We start from the raw sequence: 25,469 nt of genomic DNA on the forward strand, positions 1-25,469 counted from the left end.
ACAGCACTATTTTTAACCCCAAGCCTGTTCACAGCCCGGCCTCAGCCACGGCTGCGTCAGCACAAGTGTGAAGACAAGGAGCTGTGGCTGCCATACACGGAGGTGAAGTTCTCCCAGGGGGATCCAGCTCCCCCTCGCTCCACCTTCATCTTCCTCACGGGCTTTTACAAATAGGTTCTGGCTTGGTCCAGGATGGAGGTCCTTGCACCTCCAATCCCAGCCCCACGGCAGGAAGCTTTCCTACTGGAAATGCCCCAGTTTGGCCAGTACAGGAGGGCAGGGAGCAAGGACCTGCTCATCTTCCCGGCCCTGGATGCCCACCCCTGCCCTAGTGGTCCTGCCAGGCTGGAGGATGGAGTCGGAGAGATGAAATCCCCATCACCCACTTTTAAAAGCTTTTATCAGCAATTTATTGCAGGGCCGAGGAGATGACTCTGGGTGACAACTCCAGGTGACCTCCCTGTACCTCGACAGCTCTGGGTGACCTGCTGGGACCTCATCATCTCATCCTCCTTCCTCCTGCCCCCGATGCAGCCTCTGAGCTGCACCCTCCTTCCCACCCTGCTCGGGTCCTGCACAGCCCCTCAGCAGTGTCATCCTGTGACTCCCAAGCCCCCAAAGCCCTTCACCCCCCTCAGAGACAACTCACCGGCCACCCCGTGTCCTCCAGAAGCTGCCCGCTCTCTGCCTGCCCCCCAGATGTCCTCTGCAAGGGGTGGGACAGGATGGACCCCGAGATATAGGGCTGGGGGGCAGAGGTTTTATGAGGAAGGAGATTTGGGGGGGCAGAGGTATGAGGGAAGAAGGTTTGGAGGGCAGAGGACTGGGGGCAGAGGGGGCCGGGCTCCGACAGCAGCCCCCGGGGGAGGCGGGCGGGTGGAGGAAGGGCCCCCGCAGCCAGGAGTGGGTCGGTGCCATGGAAAACAAAAAGGGCCCGGGGGACGGGGAGGGGAGGAGAAGCCCGACGAGGGCCGAGGGAACCGGCGGTCCTGTTTTCCCCCACTCCGGAGAAGCGAGGGTGACCGGGCTCCATCTCCGCGAAGCTGCCGGTGAAGGGGCAAGGGGGGCCGGGGAGGGCAGCGGGGGGCCAGGGACCGGCGGGGCCGGGGGAACGGGCTGGCCGGGCCGAGGAGGGAGGGAAGGAGGGAAGGAAAGAGGGAGGGTGGTTATTCACGGCTCTGGTATGCGGCGTGCGGGCCCTGCTCACACCGCCCCCGGGCTGCCTCCGCCCGCCCCGGCCGCGGGCAGCGAGAGGCGGCGGGGAGAGGTAACTGCGCCCCGGGGGATACTGGCGGGGGTAGGGGAGGAGGGATGGGAGGGAGCCGGGGTAGGGGTGCTCCAGGAGCTATAAAGATGCAGGACCCCCCCCCGCTCCTCCCCCCGGTGCTGCGCCGCCAGCCCTGCTCCCCCCGCGTCCCGCAGTGTGATGGGGATCTGCCCCTCGCTGGGCAGCTTGGACTGGGACAGCCACGGGACACCCCCAAATTACACCAAGCAAGGGCTTCAAAGGCATGAGCCAAGGACAGACACACACACACATACACACACCCGCAGCCCTCCATCACCCCCAGAGCCGGGGGGGCTCCTTCCCCATCCCTCGAACCCCAGGACTGGGGTTCAATCCCTGCAGGGTCCTCCCTTTCTGTGCCTGTCCCGTCCCTCCCCCTCAGTTGTGCATGTCTTATTCAGCCTCTCCATTACCAATAAAACGTCCCCCCCTCCTGCTTTAAATGACAGGGTTGGGAACTGGAAAGAGCAGCAAAATTTGCCTACAAGGCAGAGACAAAGGGGTCTGGCTGCCAGCTCCTCGCAGAGCTGCACTTAACCTCTTCCCTGGTGGGACACAGCCTCCAGACGCCGGGAGCCGAGCAAGCACCGTCCCCTTTGCAAGGCAGGAGGGAGGGGAGTAAGGAGTTAGCTCAGAAATATTTCACTCTAAAGACTTCCAGCAGCCAGGGACCCCACACTCCCTTGCTGAGAAAAAGCACTTGAGAAGCTGGCTTTTTCCATGACATGGAAAAATATGGAGATGGGGGCTTGGTTTGTGGTCTGAGAGCCTGCTGAAAATCCCAACAGCTTGATGGTTTAGGGGAAAGCTGGTTGGGAAAGAGCTGTGGTTGCTCTGTTTCTTCTAATTCCAGTCTCAGCAGGGTGAACTCTGAACCCCGTGGAAACAGCATCTTGGGGGTTGTATTTCATCAAAGATCAGGAAAAGATGTCTTCTAGTGGGGGCAGGAAAGGGTTTAGGGGGAAGTTCCCCCTCATGCAGTAGTTGAAGGCTCTGCTCTTGGTGAGGAAATGCCTTCTGATAAGGGAATATTTCAAACAGTCTTTTTCAGCCAAAGTTCTGGGGATAATCACATGGATGCTTTGTTCTTATGTGCTTCCTCTTATTATTTGGCAAGAAAAAGCAGATCCCCTTCTCAGCCAGACCCATCCCGTTCATTGCCCCGTCTCTGTTCCCAGGAGGAAGGATGAGGCCCCTGCTCTGCTGCCTGGTCCTGGCTGCACTCCTGGGGCCCTGCCTGGCCTGTCCCAGCCCCTGCTCCTGCTCCACCAAGAAAAACGGGCGACTGTTGGCCGAGTGTGCCTACAAGGATCTCCAGGAGGTACCCAAGGGGTTGTCCTCCAACGTGACCATCCTCACCTTGTCGGCCAACAGGATCAGCTGGTTGGGGCAGGCCTCCTTTGCCGAGGTTCCTGAAGTGCAGTCACTGTGGTTGGGCTACAACCAGATCGGGGTGGTGGAACCAGGGGCTTTTGCCTTGTTGGTGCATCTGAAGAATCTGGACCTGAGCCACAACAAGATCGCAGATTTCCCGTGGCAGGACCTCCGCAACCTCAGCGGTCTGCAGATCCTGAAGATGAACAACAACCGCCTGGCCGGGCTGTCCCGGGATGCTTTCCATTCCCTGAAGGACCTGCGCTCCCTCTGGCTCAATGACAACGAGTTGACCACCTTGGCTGAGGGCACCTTTGACAACCTGCCCTCCCTGTCCCAGTTGCAGATCTTCAACAACCCCTTCAACTGCTCCTGCAAGGTCTTCTGGCTGAAGAAATGGACCGAGCGCACCTCGGTCTCCATCACCAAGGGGGGGTCTACCCTGTGCGTGGCTCCCGCCAGGCTGAAGGGCAGGGCAGTGACAGACATCCCCGACCACCACTGCGTGGCCCCCTCGGTGCAGCTCACCTACCTCTCCAACCTGGACAACACGGTCATGTACGACGGGCTGACGCTGACTCTGCACTGCAGCGTGGCCGGCAGCCCCCCGCCGGAGATCCGCTGGAAGATCCAGACCTCCAGCCGCCGCATCGAGATCAACGGGCCCAACGTGGCACGGGATGGAAACGTCAAGCAGAGCCAAGAGCACTTCCTGGTCTTCAAGAACGGCACCATGGCCATCCCCAACTTCAGCAAGGAGGATGAAGGCACCTACACCTGTCTCGCTGTCAACGACGTGGGCACGCGGGATGTCTCGGTCAACGTGGCGCTGGCTGGGTCGGAGAATCCAGCTGAAGACCTGCTCCGAGACGACCCCCACGCCGGCCACCTCGGGGGGCGGAGCTGCTACAAGGGGGATGAAATGGATCCCTCGGGCATTGGAGAAAAGCTGGTGATCGTTTACCACATGCCGAGGGAGTCGAAGAGTGGGGCTGGAGGGGCCCTGCCCCAGGTCCACCTGGGGACCCTCCTGCTGGCTTTGGGCTTCGTGCTCTGCTGTTAAATGGGGGAGGAGGAAACGGTGCCTCGGGGGTTCCCCCTCTTTCTGTAGCATTTATTTTCACGTAGTGTCGTGCCTTTGCTGAGCTTCTGGGAACTGTGGGCGGTCAGGAGTCAAAGGGGGCCAAGACCCAGGCCCAGGGCTGGTAGTTCAACCCCTCCTTAGGTGGGGGTCAGGGCTGGGCTCTGTTAGTTGAAGGCTTCAAATGAGTTTGGGTGATGTCGAGCAGATCCACACCCTGCTGCCACTTTCCAGGTGTCCAAATCTGACACCTCCCCCTTATCTCCCTCCTGAGATCAAAGTGTAGCTGCAGGATTAAAGTCCACTCTCAACAAGGTGACCATCATTTGTCCCCAGAGCCCACCAGGAGCCCACCTCTACCTGCAGCATCCAGCTGTGTCCAGAGAGGGGATCCAAGGATAACACCCCTTCCATGACCAGCAGCTGGGCCCTTGGCCAGCCAGGTGCATCCTTCCCACCACCAACATTACCTGAAGTAGAAGGACCAGTCTGAGAATGGAGAAAGAGCCAGGGAATGGGGTCCTGGGATGCCAGGTGACATGGCTCTGAGGGACAGAGATGTGATGGTGCTTTGTAGGCAGAATGGGTACAGCAGAACATGTTGGGTGGAGCCATGGGCTTGGATCAGGCCATTTTTCAGAGCAGGAGAAGATTTGCCACAGGATTCATCCCTATAGGAGCACAAAGGGCTCCAGCTGGTTGGGTGCTGGGAGCATCTAAAATGCCTGTGCCTTCCCCGAATGTCACAGGATTTCCAACTCCCTCCCCTTTCACTGCTGAGACCTGTGGTCCAAAAAACTCGTCTGGGCTGGACCCACCAAGCTGCCCTGCTTCAGCTCCAGCCCCGGCAGGGAGGGACTGAGCTCAAAGAGACCCAAATAATTCCCCAGCGCTCTTCCTTGACAGGATACTAAACAGGAGCTGCATGGTGGAGTGGGAGGAAAAAAGGTTGGGAAAACCCAGACTACAGAGAGAGAAGCTGAGCTGACCTATAAGCCATAAACACACTCCTTAAGTGCTTTAGCATTCCCATGCGGGACATATATACCTTATCCAGCTGTCCCAGGGCGCTGGGGAACCCTTTGTCTCCTGGTGGAGGGATTGAGCACCTCCATCTCCCCCACCTCGAGGTACAGGTGGTCCAGCTTTCGTACCATCTGTGGGAGCTGGATGGACCCCTGCAGCCCCCTCACCTTATAACCAAACCTGTATGGACAGCAATAAATACCTTTTTTTTTTTAAACAAGCTGGTACATGCTGCCTCTGTGCACCCCCAAATCCCCCAGACCGAACAGCACCTGGGCTATCAGAGCTCATCACCAACCCTCTTTGATCAAGGGACACCTCCTTTCCCCCACAGCTCCTCCAAATTCCCCCCTGAGCTGTAACATCCCCCCAGCTCCCCCAAACGCCTCTCATCCCACAGCACCCCCATAGCTCCCTCAAACCCTGCCTGTGCCATATCATCTCCCATTTCCCTGTGCTGCAGCATTCCTCCAACTCCCCCCAAACCCTCCCCATCCCATAGCATGCCCCCAGCTCCCCTCAGGGTCCTCCTTGTCCCATGGTATCTCCCAGCTCCCCCAAAGTCCTCCCTTTGACGTTGCATCCCCCCCTAAACCCTCCCTGTGCTGTAGTATTCCCCACCCAGGTCCCCCTGCAGTGTAGTATCCCCCACAGCTCCCCCAGATCCCTCCCTGCACCGTATCATCCCCCCACCATGATTCTGGAGGGAAGAGGCATTTTTGGATACCCCAAAATCCCCCCATCCGTGTCTGCAGCAAGCTGGGGAAGGCAGCAACACCCAAATCAGCTGGGAACCAGCTATCCCAGAGACTCAAGCCTTTACACAAGCTCTCCAGCCCCAAAATTCCTTATCCAGACAGCTCATAAGGGTAAGGAAAGAGGCAGCCAAGGAGCTGCCAACAGAGCCGAGCTCTGTACGGCGCCGAGGTCTCCGTGGGAGTCCTGAGGCAGAAACGTCCCAGACCCAGCCAGGAGCTCCTCGCACGAAGGGATGCTGACAGGCAGGAACATGTTTTTCCCATTACAGGATGAAAAGCAATGTGGCCCCAACGAGAGTTTTGGTTTCGTTTCATAGGATACAACTTTTAAACTCAGTTTGACATCAGTCTGACATCAGCTGACACCCTCCCTTCCCAGCTTAGAAGAGCGGGGTACGGGAGTTTATTCCTGCAGTCTCAGCTGGGAACAGGGTTTGGGGCCTGGCATAAGGATAAAAAAGCAATTTTAGGCTCTCAGAAGCCCTAAGCCAAGCCTGGAGGTCTCTGCCTGTCTCGCAGAGCTGCAGCTCCCACCAGCTTTGCTGTTCTGCCACCAAAAAAAGGGAATTCCTCCTCCTTGGCCAGGTTTACTCATAGATTTCATGGCAAATTGTTAGTGATATCAAGCATCAGTCATTCCTAACAAACAGGGCCCCTTGCCATGGCATTCCTGGGTTGGATGCTGCAGGTGATATCACACCTGGCACCACTATCTGAACCCACCATGGGATAACACAACCCTCCGTCCCTCCCGTTTGCAAAGCCAGACCTGAATTTCCGTTCCCCACACAGACAATTTTTCCTTAAGGGCCATTTGCAGCTGGATCAGCTCCCTGAACCACCTCACCGTCTGCTCAGGGGTTGGGTGGAGAGGGATGTGGATGCACAGGGGCAGAGCTTCCCCACAGCCATGGCAGTGTTGGGGGTTTAGAGATGAGGTGTGAAGCCACCATGAAGAAGAAAATCTCAGTCCTCCCCCAGGGCGCTGTTTATGTCCAAGAAAACAAGTAAATCCATGTAGCCACCTCCTGTCTTCCTCCCAGGGCTGTCATCTCTCACCAGGGCCCCTGCCAAGACATCTCCAGGACGCCTGGGGCAGGGCTGTGTAAACAGATGCTGAAATCCAGCTCCACCCATGGCCCTGAGCTGCTAAAGACTTTAGGGATTACCAAGGTTGACTTCAGTGCCTGGGAGGCTGGAGGTGGGTTGGGATGGGCTGCAAGGGAAAGGTGCTTCAGGGACACCCAGGACACCCAGCACCCCTCTCTCCCATGCTCTGCCGTGCAAACCAGGCACGCACACCTCAAATCCCAGAGCTGGGAACGCGGCAGGAATCGCACCTTGGGCTCCTGCTGTCTTAGAAAGAAACCAGCCCAGACCTGCCTCCGGTGGCACCGCTGTCACCCCGTTCGGTGACATTGTGCTCGTGCCAGACAGTGATCAAATGCAATTACTTTAATCATGTTTGATTGGTGGGCAGCGGATGCGACAGCATTTCCAGCATCCAAGCACACCGGGTGGCACCTGCAGGCAGTAGATGAAGGCAGAGACCCCCCTGTCTTCCCCGGGACAGAAAGGAATGGGGGTCAGACTGCTGTGGAAAAGGGTGGCTCCCACCCTGGTGTTGTGGGGAGATCTCGGGACCCTCCAGGCAAACCCCCAAAGCACAGGGCTCAACCTCTCTTCCCCCAAACCACACTGAGGTGCTGCAAACATCCCAGCGAGAGGGAGGAGGGTCCTTGAAAACCTCCTTCCAAGCAGATCCCTGGGGCAAGGGGATGGTCCAGCAGCCCTGCTCAGTGCAGGGTGGGCTGCAAAGGCTGCTTTAGCAAGGCTGAGGTGTTTGTGATGGTGTTGAGAGGGAAGGAGCCACCAGGAGAACTTACCAAGAGCTCTGCTTGCTGCTGCCACAGGCATCCTTCCAGCCCATAAAGGCAGGATTTCAAGGATTTAACTGTAGAAAAAGGTGACATAGCAACACCTTGCACATCTCCCTTTGGTGCTTTACCCACAAACTGCCCTGTTTCAGTTCCCACCCTTCATGGGAGCTGTAGTTTAGGGGCCAAATGTTATGAAGGGAGAGCAAAGTGACCAGTTTTGCATTAAAATTGCCCTAAAGTGGGATCATAGATTTGATCCCATCACCTCCTGGTTAAGCAGATCTACCACAAAGTCTCTGCTGGGCAAGGTCAGTCCAAACCATCACCTGGAGACAGGATGGTGATGGTCCTCATGTCCCCCCTGCCTGATTTGGGAACATCCAAGAGACCAAGGACACCCCGAGTGTAGGAATGAGGTATGTGATTTATTAACCTTCCCCGACTCAGCACATCCAAGCGAGGTATGAAACTGGTTCCTACGGATTCAAGCTCATCTCGCTCGGAGGGACACCCGCCCTGGGAGCTGCTGGCTTTGAACAGAACGGGGTGGCAACAAGAGGCACTGGGGGGGGGTGAGAGGACAGGGGTGGACAGAAAACAAACAGCTCTGCAGCCTCACAGCCCAGAACAGGGGCACATGGGATTTTATCCTTCACAGAATTGGGAAAAAAAGCAAGTCCCAGGGTAAGGCGCAGTGCCTGAAGGGAGCCAGGATCAGAAAGGGAGAAGCTGGGGATGGGGTTGGCAGTGGGGATCACGTTGAGATGCAGGTAATTCCTTGTGCTCAGGATGGTTAAGGATCCCTCCACACACCCTCTCCCTCCTTCCTTATGCCCTGGCACTGGGGGGTTTGCCTGCCTTGCCACGTGTCGGAAAGGCAGCTGTTGAGAACGGGTGGGCTCATTGCAGGAGTGACTCCTAAAATATCTCTGAGATGCCGGAAGGGTTTAGCTTGGCTCATCTCCTTCCAGGTCAGGTTTGGAGGTGACCCAGTTGTCTCCACCTCTGGGCCTTGGGAGTGGCTCAGCATGGACGTAGAGATAAAAACCAGCCCCGAACACTGCTGGAAAGGGTCCGGAGGCTGGAGAGGGGCAAGAGGTGCCCAAAACTCCTGTCGGTGCAGGATTAGAGTCAACAGGAGATGGGAACAGGATGGGACAGGAGCGTGCATGGAGGCAGAGAGAGGTGGAGGGTTTCTCTGGAGGTCAGGGCTTGGGGGGGCTGAGCTGGGTGCCGTTGGCCGTGGGGTCGGAGAGGGCGGTTTTCCGGCAGGCCGTCAGCGAGGGGTTATTGAGCAGCGTGTAAGCCAACCCCCAACGGGCTCGGCTCCGCTTCACCCGCGCTCTGCTCAGGGGCGTCCGCTCAGGCTGCATCAGCTGGATGCCTGGAAGGACATGGGAATGGGGGGCAATGATTTTAGTACCCAAAGAAGCTCCAAGAGAGATAGAGAGGGACTTTGGACAAGGGCATGGAGAGAAAAGATGAGGGGGAATGGCTTCCCACTGCCAGAGGGCAGGGTTAGATGGGATATTGGGAAGAAATTCTTCCCTGTGAGGGTGGTGGGGCCCTGGCACAGGTTACCCAGAGAAGCTGTGGCTGCCCCATCCCTGGAGGTGTCCAAGGCCAGGCTGGATGGGGCTTGGAGCAACCTGGGATAGTGGAAGGTGTCCCTGCCCATGGCAGGGGGTGGAACAAGAAGAGTTTTAAGGTCTCTTCCATCTCAAACCGTTTTGGGTTTCTATGATCTCAACCCCAGCTCCATCTCCTTGGGGCTGCCAAGATTCCATCCACACCCCTGGAAGCCTCATCTTGCCCTTGCACAGGAGCAATTCCTGTGATGGAGATTGTGATTTGATGTCCACAATTCAAGGAAAGGCGGCATAAAAGTAGAGAGGTCACCAGAACCACAACCCTCCACGCTCCCTTTACCCCAAACACCACCAGCACCTCCAGAGGAGCAGCAAACCCGCAGAGGAGGCCCTGATGCCACCCCACGGTGATGGCTGTGCCTCCCCCTGGTTGAAGGTGGGAAGGTCTCACCCTCTTCCACGTGGCTGGGCTGAGGTGCCGCCGGCCGCTCTGGCCGGGCTGGCTGGAGAAGCAGCAAGCAGAAAGCTTTCATCACCGGGTGGGACTGGCTGACCTCGATTTTCAGATAGTGGCAGTAAGTGTGGTAGCCTGGGGGGACAGAGCTCATAGTCAATGCATCTGGTGGGGTCAGACTTCCTGGATCCCCCCCATCCCTCCCACCCTGGAGCACAGCGGAGGGTTGTTTGCCAGGCTCCAGCTCTGCCCCGCCTTCAATGCTGGGGATGAACTCCGCTCCCAAAATCCCAGCAGGAAAAGCAGGGGAAGGGCTGAGGTCCCTTTCCTGCTGCCTTTAGGACAGGAGAGATGGGGGTCTGCTGCTTGTGGAAATGAGGTCTGGCCATTGGTGAAACCCAGAAGGGCATCACCCACCTTTTGGGATAGAAAAGCAGGACCAAGCAGGCATCAGGAGAAGCCACTTGCTCCAGTTTTCCCATTTCTGAACGCAGGTGGTTTGAAGCTACTCTCAGTCCTGGCAGCTTCAGGCAACGGAGGAGCCCCAGACCACCTCCCCCAGGAGCTCAGGGGTAGGAGAAGGGCTCCCATGTTCCCAGAGGGGCTGCAGGGCGATTTTCTCCATGCCCTACCTGGGTCAAAGGTCTCCACGCCCCGGTTCAGCAGGCTGATGTCCAGCTGGCAGAAGTGGATGGCATTGTAAAGGCCAGAAATGACCATCCTCCACATCCCAGCCAGGACACCCACCAGGACGTTGATGGGGAAGAGCAGGTAGGTGACTATGTAGAGGGCTCGCCTGTGGGTGGAGAGGGAAGAGCACGGAACACAAACACCACGGGATGGGAAGCACAGCCCTTCCCTGCCAGAGAAACCTGCCAAAATAAGCCTCCCTCCCTTCCCTCCCTCCTCATCAGACACGATCTCCATCTGAGGTGTCTCCATCCCATGGAGAGAGGCAAACACCCTTCCAGGCTCTCTGAGCACTGTCAGGACCTCAGAGCTTGGCCTCCAGTACACACAGAGTCTCTTTTTCTCCTCAAAGAGTTAGAAACCAGACAAAGCATGAAGCTGGTGGTTTGGGATGGAGGGCACCAGCTCCCATGGAGGCCAGAAGAGCCCACAGCAGCCTCCCTGCTGTGCCGGGTGAGTGGTGGAGGTGGTGGAAGTGCCTTTGGTGGATGGAGCAGGACACTTGGATCCATCCATCACCCCGGCCTTCAGCGTAAGGCACATCTTAGGCTGTGACACATCTTAGGCTGTGACACCACGTGTGACCACATCTGCTGCCAGAAATGAGCTGGTCCAGCTGATCCTGGTGGATCCGGAATTCCTCACGAGGTGATAGGGCAGGGCGCAGACCTCACCAGTTTCCCATCACCAAAATCAAGGCTGCAAATGGACTGTGGCCCTCTAAAGCATCTAAAGAAACTTCCCTGGGAGCATCAAGCCACTTAAACACTTCGAATTCCCTTGAGCTCATGACCCAGTGGACACCACACCAGGGACATGTGTAAACCTAACACAGTCCTAGAGTGCTGGACCTCGGGAGGGTGAGCTCTGCCCCCAAGGCTCACCGTGTCCCCATACCTGTTGGTGAGCTCCTTCCGGAGGGGATGCTGCTCCAGGAAGTGGTAGTGAGCTGCCAAATGTTGCACGATGACGGCAACCACCAGGGTCAACCAGAAGGGCCTGGGTGGGAGGGAAGAGACAGGTGGGACACCGGGAGGGTGCCACGCATGAGACACCATCCCAGGCAGCAGAAACGTCCAGCAAAGCTGGAAGAGCCCCCAGTAGAACACCCCAAAGCACATCACAGCCATGGCACCCACGCGGGTCTTCCATCCCTTCCCGAGGGCTGGGAGCACTCACCACATGTTCTGAACCACAGTGAAGAAGGGGCTGCTTGTGCTGTACTGGAGCGGGATGACAACGAGGAAGGCAAACACCACCGAGCAGAAGAAGAAGATCACTTGCTGGATGAGGAGACCTGGGAGGGAGACACAGAGAAAGAGAGAAACCATGGAGGGGGAGGATGGAGAAGCAGTTCTCATTTTTGCTCTCATTCCCCAGATCCATGCTCATTGCTGAACATGATTTTCATTTTAATCCCATAAAATGCCCGTGAGATCCTTACCTGCCTCCCCCGCTCCGAACACGATGCTCCGCGCAGGATTTAATTACAAGTTCAGTCTTTCTTATCACTCCCCACATTATCCCCGCTGAGAAGAGCCATCACTCGGGGCTGCAACTATGATGTCTCATCATAAAATCCAGCCTGAGCTCTGATTTCTAATCATAAATCACACCAAGATCAGCAGCGACTGTGGTTCCCTGTGCTCAAGCTGGTGCTTCACCGCCCCTGCTTTACTTTAATCACTTGAAATCCAAGAGTTTTAAGAAGGAGGCGAGATCCAGCTCTATCAGGGATGCACTGAGCACTGGGTGGCTCGTGGAAAGCTGGTGCAAGGACCTCCTGGGGGGCTCCCCAGCTCCTACCTCTCACTAAGCTCAGCAATGTGCCTGCAAAACAGGTCTGCTTTCCCAAGGGATGGTCACTCCTGTCCTTCCATCACGCCTCTGGACCCTCAGCCTGACTCCCCTGCCTGACCTCGGAGTGCTGATACAGTTGATTGTTGGCAGACAATGAGCAGAGTCACCTCCCATGGGGCAGAGAGGCCTTAAAATGTCTCCAAACCATGGTGGGGTAAAGATTTACACCCTATTTGATGTCCTCTACCCATCCCTGCAGTGGCCTCTCCCTCCCAGGCAGGGAGATGCAGGCTGTGATGGGGAAGGGGCACAATGAGGAACGCCCAGAATGACCAGGACTGGGGGAGACAGTCCTTTGCACGAGATTCTGCCACAGCTTCTCAAATCAAAATATCTGGGCTTGAGCCAAAATGAATCATCATCCCACCCACCACCCCCTCTTCCTATTTTTAATTCCTGACCATTTGGTGTTCAGCATGGTCCTTCCCGCAGAAGGACAGATTGTGTTTGGGGAAAGGGGAACAAAAGCCTCACAGCCATCCCTCTGCAAAACGGGGTGAGAAAGGGGGAAGAGATGCTTAATTACAGGATAGACTGTGCAAGGTGGGGATCCACCACCCCTCCACCCCCTTCTGCCCCCAAAATCCTTTACCCAAGCAGGCAAAAGCTGTCTGGAAGCCAGCAAAGCTCATCCAGCAGACGATGGCTTGTCGGGATGGGCGGAGGATATGGGCTTTGTAGAACACGTCCAGCACGGCCCCTTGGTAAAGTGCCTTCAGGTTATTCCTGGGGAGAGAGTCCAGCTGAATCCCGGCTCGGTGGCAAGGACAAAGCCAACAGAGCAGGGACACCATCCATACCTGTGCATCACCAGCGTCCTCAGGAGCATGGCACAGGTCAGGAGGCAGCACAGCACCAGCGAGCAGATGTAGCACACTGTGGAGGAGCAGAGGGAAAGGCTGGATCAGCCAGCCTGTGGCCAGCCCCAGGAACGGAATTTTACTGGAAAATGTATCTGAGGAGCATTGCAGGGGCTGAGTTACGGGGTTGCATGGCACCACACCTCAGTTCCCTCCCTCCCTCCTTCGCAACACAGGGATCTCCAAATTCCATGTGTGAACTGATGAGAGAGGGAAAGGGAAAGACAAGCTGTCAAGGGAAATCCAAGCAGTTAGGCTGGCCCAGCACTGGAAAAATCATTGGAGCAAGCTGTGATAAGCAGGTGGCGCGATGGAGAGAGCCTGGGAAGGTGCTCTCAGAAAAGTGGATGCTGGGGGGAAAGCAACAGGGGGGGAAGGAAGTCTGGTAGGAGGGATGGAGATGTCAGGGGGGGAAAAAAAACGTGATGAGAGAGGCTTGGCGATTCAGGAAGAGCCATAAAAAGCCTTCCCGGGGTCGGTGCTACCCCAAGGTACTGCTGCAGAGGGAGGGGTGGCATCCCTGCTACCCCCATTCCAGGCTTTCAATTATCCAGGGGGCCGGGGGGCCATCTGCTCGATTCCAGCACATATCAAAGCCCGCAGCCGAAGGGCAGCATCTGCAGCACGGCCCTGCCTGCTCTCCCTGCCAGCTCTCCCTGCCCGCTCTCCCTGCTGGCCCTGCCCACCTTGGTACGCGGCGGCTGCTCGGAGCTGGCACAGCACCAGGCTCACACCACCACCTTTCATGTCTGGGGCTTTGGCAGCTGGCTCCAAAGTCCCTCTGGAAGCTGCCTTATCACTGACCATGCTCTGAATTAGAAATCTCTCAGGTAAGTTCTGAAACCCTCCAGAAACCACCTATGGATGTGGGACCTGGCTGGGAACCCACCTTCCAGCGACCACAGGTAGTGCTTGACAATGTTGAGCTCCTTCTCCATGTCACCTGGGACAGCTGGGTTGTCTGAGGGCACCAAGCCAAACTGGACCAACAACACCACGACGTCCTTCGTCATTCCCGCCCGCACGATCTGGATGGTGGGAACGAAGGCTACCAGGAGCAGCAGGGCGACCTGTGAAGGAGCAGAGACACGTGAGCCCCGGGTCACGGCATCCCACTGCCGAGCCATCACCTTGGCTTAAAGACTTAGGGCTGGCTGAGCCCTGGGAGCACATGGCCGGTTGGTGCGGCTCAGCAGGGGATGGTAATTCCTTGAGGCACGTTAATACTGTTCCCATAGCCAAAACTGTGGCATGGCAGTGACCTCTGGGCTCCTCTGCCTTGAGAGGACGTGGCCAGAAGGCAGGGAAGGGGTTCTGCTTGGCATTTAATCACCAGCATCACCTGGTAGACGGCGATCACAGCCATGGTTATGGACACAACGAGCTTCAGGGGGATCCGGAAACCTATAAGGCAGAACCAGACAGGAGCCAAGATGTGGAATCATGGGGGAAGAAGGGAGCTGGCTGCAGGTCCACCCAACCCAGCAGCCAAAGCAAACATCCCAGGGAAAGCAGTGAAACAGGATGGTTAATATTAGTCGGGATTTCCACAGGGAAATCCTGTGTGGATATGTAGCTGAGAGTGGTTTCTCTGTACTTTGGCTCTATGGGTCCATCCTCCTTTTCCATGAAATCTTTTGTGCCCACAGCGCCAAATGCCAGCAGCTGCATGCCATGGCCCCTGGGCTGCCACCTCCTAGGACACCCCCTGCTTCTTCCATGGGAGAGAGAGCAAGGCATATCTCCCCATTCCTGGTCTATTAGGGATTTAGTCCACTTATTGCAGATTTTATTCCCTTATCACAGCCTTATTAAGCACCAGGCTGTTTATATTCTTCCCTATGAGGGTGGTGAGGCCCGAGCACAGGCTGCCCAGAGAAGCTGTGGCTGCCCCATCCCTGGAAGTGTACAAGACCAGGTTGGACAGAGCTTGGAGCAACCTGGGATAGTGGAAGCTGTCTCTGTTGGTTCCTCACTGTCCAGGACTGGATGACCTTTGAGGTCCCTTCCAACCCAAGCCATTCCATGATTCTGTGCTATTGGCACAACCTGTGCCTGAACCTCACTGCCTCAGCCCACCCACGTCCCCCGGGGGCGCGGGGGGTCCACGTCCCCACCCCACACGGCCGCGGTCTGTGCCGAGCCGAGGCGTCGCTTGCGCGGCGCGTGGCAGCTGCCGTGGCACAGATGCTTTGGGGCAGGAGCCAAGAAAGGCATTTGCTGTCCCTGGGGAAGGGCAGGCAGCCTGTTTGCCGAGCTGCTGCTGCGGCCAGGAGAGCACCCCCAGCCCACCTTCCTCAGGAGTGTAGATGTAGGAGCATAAATACGTCTGGATCCTTGAGAGGAGGCTCTCTTCTATCTTCGCAGAGCTGGAGGAGGAAGGACAGGGTGAAGAGCATGTCCTTTGGGACAGGGAGCCTCTCTGTCCCATTGCAGGGCTGACACAGGTGCTCGCTGAACTGGCAGTGCCATGGGAAGGTGCCATCCTTACCTTCCCTTCCGAGGGCGTTTGGATAGGACAGCCTTTAGGTACTTCTTGTAATAACCTCTCCCTGTAACCTTGAGGAAAGCAGTGATAAGTTGCCTGATTTCAGCACAGGAACTCTGATCTGGGGAGGGCAGAGCATCTGCATCCCACCCAGCATCCATCTCTTTGCTCTGCTATCCCTGACCACCCACCCATCACTGGCATCTCTGTATGAGATGCAGGTGATGACTTTCCAGCCCTCATTTTTGCAAGGAATATGTTGGAAGAGATGTGGGCAGCAAATCTTCTGGTACAGCAAAGGTGGAAACAAACCTGCCTTGTTCCCATCAACAAAGCAGCCCAAAACCAGACACACCGGTAGGACGGCTGAAATCTCTCCTTCCCATCAGCCAGCTCCCAGTAAGTGCCTGGGGGGTCACTTCAGGCCACACTTGGGCTGGCTTTTTCCTTTGTTTTGAAGTAGGTTTTTCCTCCTCTCTTCCCAGCAAAGCCCCGGCACTTCTCAAAGGGCCAGGGATTATCCAGCCTGCTGGGAAAACAAGGCAACCCCAGTCCCGGCCTGAAGGGGAAGCATTGATGCCTTAAGCCTCTTGTACTAAGGAGTTTACTCCAAAGATGGATTTTTCACTCCCTTTTCAAATCCAGTGATATAAACAGAGTCAATTCCAGTGCCTGAGCAAAGCGGGGAACACGTGCACTGGGAGCACCCCAGATCTCCTGATCCCCAAGGCAGCGGGGCAGGAAAGTCCCCAAAACCATGCTGGTCCCTCCAGGGGTTCTCCCTGAGTTGCCCCAGGGGTCTTCATTACCTCCTTATCCAAGGTCTCCTCCTGGACGGTGAAGCTCCTGACGAGCAGGGCTGGATACCAAAGGCTTAAGAGGACAAGGCAGAGGATGATGGGGATGTACGAGAGTGTGGAGTAGTACCTGTATATCTGGGGGGGAGCAGAGATGTCACATGGCACCACCCCGGCCCGGGGGTCTAATCCCGGGTGGGTGACACCACAGTGTCACTCCAAGGAGGTTGTGAGAAAGCCACCTCCAGGCTTTGGCCAGCTCTCCGCTCCTTCCCCAGGAAGTGGGACACACACCTTTGGTGACTGGGGACAATCCACCTTCTGCCAGATGTGGACCACGCAGTGGCACCAGGACAGCAGGCAGCCCACGAGGTAGCTGAGCCTGTGCCGGACGGTGGCACAGGCGATCAGGGGGTAGTAGAAGGCTGGGTAGTAGAGCAAAGCCATGATCTTCCAGTACTCTGGGTGGTGGGATGGAGGGAAGAGGGAAGGGAGAGCAAAACACGCAAGAGAAGGCAGCGCCGTCAGTATGGACCAGAGCGAACAGGGTGCTCAGGGTGTCCCCTGGGTTGGGTGGGGAGGGGTCAGGAGGGTGCTGGCCTTACCCCGGGTGCTCTGGGAGGAGTGGGAGATGAATGGCAGAGGGTCCCTGTCCAAGACCAGCACGCACAGGGAGGAGAAGAGGATGCCGAACACCGCAGCCACCAGCCCTTGGTTGCCTTCCTCTTCCAGAAAGTTGGCTGGGCTGCAAGCCAAGGAAGGAATGAGCCTGACACCAGATTGTGGGCACTGTGTCCCCTTGCCAAGCTGGTTTATCTCCTCCTGCCACACCCTTGGCTGCATGGTGACAGGGACCCTGAGGGCTGGGGCGCAGGGCCAAGGTACCTGAGCAGTCCTGGGACACCGTTCCAGCAGCTCTGGTGGAGACGCCTGCGCTTCACCAGCAAGGACAAGCCCAGGAGCACGGCCAGCTGCCAGGAACACAACCAAGGGAGCAGTAAATACACGGAGGGGAAGTCTGGGGCATGATGCTGTGTGATGGGAGTCTCCATGGAGACACCATTTCCCACCCTACACCCTAAACCCAGCCATGGCTGAAGCAGGGACAGGCACTTCTCAACCTGCCTGGAGGAGTTAGAGGCTCTAAGTGTCTCAGAGGGAACATACTGGAAAAAAATAAAAGGAAATCATAGAACTATGGAATCATTTAGGTTGAAAAAGACACCCAAGATCATCAAGTCCCACCATAAATCAAAACCTTCCATTGACTACAGGTACAGAACAAGGTCTGGAGAGGTGTGAGTGCTTTCCAAAAGCATCCCAGCTCCAGCTGCAGAGCTCAGCCCTGATAATTGAGAGGGCATGACCCAAACTGGGGGACAGCAAACAGGATATTGGGGCAGACAACTCACCCTGTGGTACTTGTCAGGTACTTACAGAGATGGGTGCCATGCAGATGTGATACATTCTGGGAGAAACAGTGGGCTCACAGTCTGGGATTACAGCAGGAAACATGCTAGAAAGAGCAGGGGGAAAATCATGTGTGGTTCTTCTTAGCCCCAAAAGGGAAAAGCAAAGGTGCTGGGGTGACAGCCACGCACACGGCACAGCGGAGATGTCCGTCTGGAATAAACCTCCCAAGTGCTGGGTTGCACAACCCTCAGTAACCAGGGATGAAGTCACCCTCCTGAGATGATTTTATGACCAAGAGGGAGAGATAACCCCCAGCAGAGGCCTCAAGCTGAGCCCCACAGGGACTGGGTAATCTCCTGCATGTACCGGGACAGCGAGACAGAACAGTTCAGCGAGGATGGATGAAACCCTGCCTTTGCCTCTTTTACACCCATGTCCCTTCTGGCTCTGGCTTCTCAGGGAAGGCAGCAGTTCTTCCTGCCTAAGGCACTGCACTCCAGCTGGGAGGCTGCTTGTAGGACGTTTTGATGCCTTTCCCATGGGAGAGGGACCCATCCCACAGCTTGGGGTGATGGAGGAGACGGCTGCCTGGGGTCCTAGAGCTGCTCCCCCTCAGCCAAGGCCAGCCGAGCAGACATCAGGCTTGGCTTTATTTATTCATTCCTGGCCTCTGTTACATCCCTTAATCTCTGCTTTGGCACAGCCCTCCTCCTCTCCCCAAGGTCAGGCACGACTGTGCCCAGACACCCTCACCCTACACTGGGCAGCAAATCCCTGTGCCGGAGAGCTGAACCCCCCTTAAGCCCCATAACTCACATGTGGGAACCTCCTGAACCCCATAACTTACAGGGGAAGACACCCCCCCAAAGCCCTTCCGCTCTCCCGAACCCCACAGCTCCAATGGGGTGGGCAGAGATGGGAGCTCCCACGAGCAAGCCTGCAAGGAAGGGTCTAATAGAGAAATTGGGATTTTCCAGGCATCATATGTCCAAGCCTGTCACCAAACTGCCACAAAAAGGCTTTATAGGACCAGCTGCCAGTGACTGGCCTTGGATAGACCAGAAAATTCCTGCTGTTCAAAAATATCCAGGCTCAGGAAATCCTCCTGGCATGATTGAGAGCACAGGGACACCAAACACCTTTTGGATATCACCAAGGCTTCAGCGTCTAAATCCAGAGCATCCAGAAGCCATTAGGTGGGCAAATCCTCCAGTGCTGCCTCCATCTCTTCACTGACCATGGCTTGGGGGACACCCAGAAAATATCCCCAGAAAGATTCTAGCAAAGGTGGAGGTCACACAGGTGGGGCTTCACCTGGGGAAACCAAGGCTGGGCAAGGAGATTTCAAAGCCTGTTTCACAATGAGAAAGATAAGGGATGAGAAGGAACCCTTTGGGCTGGTCACTGCTGGGATCCCCTCCTGGTTATCCTCAGGATTAGGTACCCATCCGTGGAGGACTAAGTCAACAGAGGGACAATAGATCCTGATAGATGGGCCTTGGGATGCCCGACTTTGAGCCTTGGGGACATGTTGGATAAATTGCCCTGCTGCTCCATGCCTCAGTTTCCCCTCCCATCGGGAGTTCTCTTGTCCTTGGGAAGGGCGCTGAACTAGGAGGGCACAAAGTCCTGGGTCTTTGCTGCAAGGTTGGGCCCTGGGGTCCCACCCCCGTGGGAAACACAGCACTGCCCTTTGGAATGCACTGAGTTAATGAGTGGATCATCATGGATGGGGAGGGAATAGGCTTTACAGGACCCATGGATACACTAATTTGAAGGGAGAGGGAGAGGACATCCATGCAAGCCCAGAGATGCTCAGCCCTATTTTGCAAGTAGGAAACCTATTCAGGGTCACCGTGCCATGCAGGAACCTGTCAGTGTCCAAGTAGATTGGGCTGTGCTGCCAACTTTCCTCACTCCCAGCCAAAATCTGCACGGATGCTGGCAGAGAACTGGGACGGGATTAAGGCTGTGTCATGAGGATGGCTCCAAACCCAGAATCATGGAGTCACAGCAGCCAGGAAAGTCTCTGGGAGCTTCAAGGGGGTCAGGGGAGCAGGTGAACCCCATGCACTTGACTTTGAATTTTGGGGAAGGTTGAGGAAAAGCGAGGGTAATTAGCAGAGGCTCCCACTTCAGGATTTACCCCAGACTTTGTCAGGGGCACTTGGAAGAAATTAAGTAATTCAAGGGGCCAAAAGGAGCCTCTTAAATCACCTCGCCCGGACACAAATCCCGGCTCTGCTGCTCTGGGGATGTTGCTCTGTGGAAAGGGGATAGAGCAGTTGGGAGGAGGTTGTCTGATCCCAGCAGGGACAGGGGGACATGTGGCACCTGCCAGTGGGGCTGGACACTTACTCATCCTGTGGCACGGCCGGCTCCATGGTTTCGTAGATGTACCAGTTGGAAAGGAGGTCGTCATCGCTGACAAGGCTGCTGTCCAGGAGAGCATCGTGCATCCCACCGGAGCCGTTGGCTGCCATGGCCGTCTCCTTCCTCCCTCTGTGGGCTGGAGAGAGATGGCGAGAGGCAGCAGAGGCAGAAGGTGACCGGGTTTGCACAAGGTGGGCCCTCCTGGGCGCTTGGAAATGCGGGACGGAGGCGCTGAGCCAGGAGGCTTTATCTTCTCGGGTCACTCCCGCAGCCGGGGGAGGACCGGGAGCTTTCAAAATCCGGCTGCGCCCCCAAGGATCCAGCTTTTATCTGGACTCGGAGGAGGGATAAGGGGCGAACACCCTCCCCCGCCGCACATCCCGAGCGCTCAGGGCACACCTAATCACCGCGGCCGCTCCCTGCCCGCCGCGGGACGCTGATAGACTTGGAGCCTTTGTTTGGGTTGTTTAACAGTTTTTACGCCGACGACTTGAAAACCAGTGCAAGGGTCAAGTTTTGGGCTCGGCTGCTGAAAGGGGGATGAGATCTGACCGTGATCTGCGTCCCCGGTGTCCCTCTGTGCCACCAGATGCTCCCCGTGACATTCAGCCTCCCCCAGTCCCTCTCCCTTTGCAGCAATAAAAAGGAAGGAGGATTTGCCGTGGTGCCAGACCCAACAGGCTCTCGTTTCTCCTTCTCCCAATTATTTTTTGATGATTTTGGCCCGGACAGCCCCACACCCTCCGCTGCTGTCCCAGAGCTATACTGCACAAGCTGCAACATGCCTCATCTACCACTGCTGTCAGAGAGGCAGTGCCCAAAGATGTCTCCAAATGCCAGGCAGCAATGCTTGGTGCAGCCTCCAAGCCCTGGGAACAGCCCAGGACCTTGGGAAACCCCATCCCACAGCTCGGGGATGTCACCAAACTCCCGCAGGGCTCCTCAGTGGGATGGGTGAGAGATGGATGACTGAGCCAGCAGCTTTGCTCTGGGCTGTTGTTTGTACAGCTGGTGTTCACCAGGGACCGTGGTGGGTCCAGCACAGCTTCAAAGAGATTCCCCAGATCAGGGCTGTGGCCCTGCAGGCAGCCCTGGCTCTGACAGACAAGTGGCACTTGTCACCTTGTCACCATGGCCATGCTGCCTGATGGACATCACATCCCCCAGTCAGGTTTTCCAGGGACTCTCTCTATGTCAGGGTGTAAGGCCTGGGATCTTCACCTCCCTTCCCAGAGCACCACAACTCAGCTAGAAAGAAGATCCTCCCACTCCACCTTTTGGTCCCAATCCAGATGCCACCACCATCCCATGGAAGGATGGACCCCCCCAACCCCAGGAGAGCATCCAACTGGGATGGATCCCAGCCCCCATCCCTGACCCCTGAGTGTCCCAGCCTCAAGGAATCGACTCTCCAGCCATCCCTTGGTTTCGCCTGTGCAGGGAAGCAGCTCTGACCTCACCTTCCAGGAATGTAGCACTCCGTAAAAAGGTAGAAGGAGCCTGTAAAGTTCATGGCAGTGCACACACAGGTCTGGAAGTCCCATTCCCCTCCTGTGGGGTCACCAAAGGCTGGCAGGGTTTGAAAGCAGGGGATGGGATTTAGACAGGTAAAGCAAGCCATGCCAGCCTTGGAACGGGAGAGCATCCTGAGAATTCAGCATCAGGATAAAGAATCAGCTCCAAAAGCCACGCTGGGATTGTCTGTGCCCCCCTCTCCTCCCCCTGGCATCACCCAAAGAAGGACAATGAGCAGAAACAAGATGCACCTTCCCACCAGTCCAGCCAGGTAGCATTATCACTGTGATCCACCACTGATGCCACCTTGCCAATGCCTGGATTTGCAGCCACTCAGGGACATGGAGGCCAGAGAAAAGCAGGAAGGGATGGAGAGAAAGGATCTATGAGATGTCTGGTACACACAACTCTCAGCAGGCAGGCAGCAACGTCTCAAGACTGAACTGACAATCCCCTTGTGTGGTGTGTCATGTCCCCTTCCAAAACATCCTGCTTGGAGTATCACACACACCTGGATCTCAGAGCTCCACTGCCCATTCCTGTCTGGGTTTGGAACCAAGATGAGTCAACACTGTCTCAGCACCAGGTGATCTTCAAGTCCTCCAGTTCCACCCACTCATCCTCATGAGGTGGGTGCTGTCCTGTTCCAGGAGGTGGTCTCCTCTTGTGGTCTACCACGCAGGGTGGCAACATCTGGGTCACCATTTGTGAAAGGTCTGGAGAAACCAGGAGGTGCTTCAGAGCCTCCAACCTGTCTGCTGGACACCATCAGCCAAGCCACGATGGTGTGACACAGGGACATCCCAGCCTGGACACCAATGCATCTCTTATTGCCAGGTGCTGGAGGAGAGACCTAACTGGGGGCGGGCATTTTGGCTGGGGAGAAGGATTCCATGAGGGCTTCCAGCCTCACATGGAACAGGGAAGGGTTAACTCCCTATTTACTGTGAGGGCAGTGAGGCCCCAGCACAGGTTGCCCAGAGAAGCTGTGGCTGCCCCATCCCTAGAAGTGTCCAAGGCCAGGTTGGACGGGGCTTGGAGCAACCTGGGTTAGTGGAAGGGGGTTGGACTAGATGATCCTTAAGGTCCATTCCAACCCAAACCATCCCATGATTCCTGCTCAGGCTGCAAATCCCGGTGTCCCAGGAGAGGAGGGGCAGGTGTGCCAAAAGCTCAGCGGGATCAGCATCCCCAGCCAGGGCAGGGCCCCAGCTCTCCACCCAGCTCGGCGGGCGCTGGCTCCTCCGGCCCGGGCTGAGCCAGGAGCTCTCTGGCTTTGCAGCCCCCCCATGCCCCGGGTTTCCCCGAAACCCGATCTCTTTGCTCCTCTGTGTAACCTCTGCCAAAACAGGCTGGGCCTTTGATCGCAGCAGCCTCGCCCGAGATTGATGGGCTCAATAAAGCTCCTTCGTATTCTTCATTTCCCACTATCCATCACTCTCCGGGGAGCTTTTGCATCCCACCATTATGAATTAAACTGGGAGGGGAGGAAGGGAGCCATAAGGGAATTACCCCTCTTCCCTCCTCCCATCCAGCCTAATGGTGATGCCTTGTGTACAGCTTTTAATAAAAATGATAAAGATCTCATTTCACAATTGTTCAGGGAGCCCTTGGGCCGGGGGAAGAAGGGGGGCTGTTTAAGCAAGACCTCCTCTAATTCAATTGCTTGTTCAGGAGCCGCGCCGGGACCTGCAAAGCCAGGTGGCACAGGAGTGGCTTTGGAGGGCGTCAAAAAGAGGATGGGCTTCCCAAAGGTGGATTTAGCAGCTTCAGATGATGCCTGGAGAGGCAAAGCCTGATCTGTCATTGGCACAAACCAAGGCAGCCAACCGCAGCCCCAAACTCCACTAAACTCAGCGATCCAGCCCCAAAAATGAGATGAGAAAGGTTGGTTTGCAGCCACTTGTGCTCAGCTGGGAGGGACAAGGGGACAGTTGGTCCCATCTGTTCCCTCCACCAGTGACTCTGGAGTCCTTCAAGCCCCAAAGATGCCCCAGCCAGCCCTTGCTTTTTGAAGACTTTCTGGAAAAGCAGAGCTGTCTCCAAGTTCTCCAAACACAAGTGACAAGGAGCCCACACACACCCTGGACCCTCCAGCTGGATGCTGGGGCCTCCGGGAAGTCACTCTCCACCCTTCCCCCCGGGGACAGCCTCAGTCCCAGGGTGCTGAGAACGCCAAACTCATTGCACTGATGAGTGGATGTGGGGAAGCCTGGTGAGTGGATATGTGGTGAACTCTCCTTATCCCATCAGGAAAGCCCCGGAGGCAGGGAAGGGTCCGGAGGAAGTGTTTCATCCCATTGTGACAACATTTTCCTCCCTCCTCCCAGCTCCGGCTGGTTCTCAGCTGATCCAAGTCCCGTCCCCACCCCACCCCCTCAGCTCCTCCGCCCCCCATCCCCTCTAAATCCCTCCAGCACCTCGACTTCCACCACCCGGAGAGAGCCGTGGAGCTGCTCCAATGCTTCACAAACCCTCTCCCTTCGCAGAGCTGGAGCTTGCAGATAATAAATCCACAGCGGAGATCATAAACAAACTCACCAGAAAGGCAAAAAAAAGCCCCTTTTTGCATTTTAAAAGCAAAGGCAGCTTAAACGTTTAAGCCAAGGAGGCTGTTTAAGCTTATTTTTAGGCTCCTGACCCCCATCCTTGGTTCTTCGTTTCAAAGCAAAGGCAGCAGCACCTGCTGCTCACAACCCCCAGAAGCCAAGAAAGGGGAAAAGTTTGGAGGATCACAGCAAAACCTGCTGGCACAATCATCCATCGGCATGGGAAGCAGTGCTGGGGGAATCCAAGGCAGAGCACCCTATAACCTCTGCTCCTCTGGTGCTGGGGGAAGGAGCATCCCCTAGGAAAAACAAATCTGGAGGTAAAACCCCTGCTGAAGGGCAGAGCTGGGATTTGGCAGGGGGTCTGCACCCCCCAGAGCAGGATTTGACTCTCTGTAAGTAAACAGGAGCCGCATTTACAACCTGGAGCAATCAGCTCCGCGGTGTAAACCCGGCTCCCCCCGCCACGCCAAGTCTGAAGAAGAAACAACAGGAAAGGGGTGGGAAAAGAGGAAAAGAGACCCAAATAAAGTTACCTTCTTCCAGTCGCCCACCTCCTTGGAAGGCACCTAGAGGCTCAGCTGGGCAGGGGTCTCTGGAGCAGTGTGGCCTTGCTAAGTGGGGCCTAAAGCACTGGCTGGCGGGGGTCGGGCGTGGATGCAGCCATGCAAACCCAAACGCAAAGTTCAGAGCACTGGCGAGTGAACGGAGGCTCGCGGTGGCTCAGGGAACTTTATCCCCTCCATCGCCAGGAGGCCTTGGCTGGGGGCCACCCTGGGGTTTAGAAAATTAAAAGCAACCAACCCCGTGCTCGGCTCTCCCTTTGATTCGGCGGAGCTTTTCGGGAGAGGAGGCAGCTTGAGCCAGCCCCCTTCTTCCACAGCGCTCCGCCGGCTCAGCTGGGGTTTAACTGCTCCCTCCACGCTGAAATTTAGGGGGAAACACAGGGATAGAGATGATGCTGCATGCCTGCCTCGGGATGAAAACGTCTCTCCTTCCTCCCAGGATAAAACAAAGGACCAGCTCCTGACGGGTGTAAATCAGCCGAGCCCAACCCTTCGCCCAAATCTTGCAGCTTTATTTGTTTTTTCCCTCACCCAGTGCAGCTGGGAACTGGGAAGGAAAGTTTTGGTGGGTGAAGAGCTTGGGGACAAACATCCCTGGGGACAAGCATCCCTGGTTTGGGGACACCACCACCTTGGATATGGCTGGATCCTGCCCAGGGCTTACACAGGAAGTGCTGAAGGTGCAGAGTGATGGTCCCACAGCAGTGGGAAAGGGATGCAAAACATTTTGGGATAAGAACTGGGGGATGCTTTAGCCTAGGGGCAGGTGGGAGCAGCTGGGAGCCACAGGAAGCTTTACCACTGCTCTCATCCACCTGCCCCTTGGCCAACACACCCTTCCCACACAGTCCAGGAGACACCATCTTAGGAAAAAATATATAATCTGGACAAATACACACACAGCCCAC

General features: G+C 56.4%; 2 protein-coding genes across 3 annotated transcripts; one reads left to right on the forward strand and one right to left on the reverse strand.

Moving 5' to 3' along the window:
- The first annotated feature begins 875 nt into the window (after positions 1-875).
- On the forward strand, positions 876-4,985 carry LOC108498243 (immunoglobulin superfamily containing leucine-rich repeat protein-like). 2 transcript variants are annotated; one of them, XM_017816724.1, is made up of 2 exons: positions 876-1,049; positions 2,467-4,985. In XM_017816724.1, the coding sequence occupies exons 1-2, from the start codon at positions 917-919 to the stop codon at positions 3,723-3,725; spliced, it is 1,392 nt and encodes a 463-aa protein (XP_017672213.1). In that variant the 5' UTR covers positions 876-916; the 3' UTR covers positions 3,726-4,985. The 2 variants fall into 2 exon arrangements, with proteins under 2 accessions (XP_017672213.1, XP_017672214.1); XM_017816725.1 differs by lacking the exon at positions 876-1,049 and adding an exon at positions 1,233-1,267.
- Positions 4,986-7,817: 2,832 nt separating this feature from the next.
- Positions 7,818-24,709, reverse strand: STRA6 (stimulated by retinoic acid 6). Its single transcript, XM_017816744.1, has 18 exons — positions 24,532-24,709; positions 19,917-20,067; positions 17,583-17,661; positions 17,031-17,116; positions 16,751-16,890; positions 16,440-16,606; positions 16,158-16,283; positions 15,352-15,419; positions 15,153-15,229; positions 14,203-14,264; positions 13,750-13,930; positions 12,801-12,876; positions 12,593-12,726; positions 11,320-11,437; positions 11,038-11,139; positions 10,083-10,246; positions 9,448-9,585; positions 7,818-8,791 (listed from the first exon to the last, which is right to left on the reverse strand). Exons 2-18 carry the CDS (start codon positions 20,039-20,041, stop codon positions 8,613-8,615), a joined length of 2,022 nt encoding a protein of 673 aa, XP_017672233.1. The 5' UTR covers positions 20,042-20,067; positions 24,532-24,709; the 3' UTR covers positions 7,818-8,612.
- Positions 24,710-25,469: the final 760 nt, after the last annotated feature.

The sequence above is a fragment of the Lepidothrix coronata genome, unplaced genomic scaffold, assembly GCF_001604755.1.
Source record: "Lepidothrix coronata isolate B3197 unplaced genomic scaffold, Lepidothrix_coronata-1.0 Scaffold58, whole genome shotgun sequence".
Classification (NCBI taxonomy): domain Eukaryota; kingdom Metazoa; phylum Chordata; class Aves; order Passeriformes; family Pipridae; genus Lepidothrix; species Lepidothrix coronata.

What these genes read in the sequence shown, in the direction of transcription:
- LOC108498243 (XM_017816724.1), top strand. Translation starts at nt 917, where the DNA reads ATGGAAAACAAAAAGGGCCCGGGGGACGGGGAGGGGAGGAGAAGCCCG. An exon ending in CCATCTCCGCGAAGCTGCCG is followed by an intron (nt 1,050 to 2,466) that starts GTGAAGGGGCAA and finishes CTCTGTTCCCAG; the next exon opens with GAGGAAGGATGAGGCCCCTG.
- STRA6 (XM_017816744.1), bottom strand. Translation starts at nt 20,041, where the DNA reads ATGGCAGCCAACGGCTCCGGTGGGATGCACGATGCTCTCCTGGACAGC. An exon ending in CTGTGATCGCCGTCTACCAG is followed by an intron (nt 13,931 to 14,202) that starts GTGATGCTGGTG and finishes GCTCCTTCACAG; the next exon opens with GTCGCCCTGCTGCTCCTGGT. An exon ending in AGGACGCTGGTGATGCACAG is followed by an intron (nt 12,727 to 12,800) that starts GTATGGATGGTG and finishes CTCTCTCCCCAG; the next exon opens with GAATAACCTGAAGGCACTTT.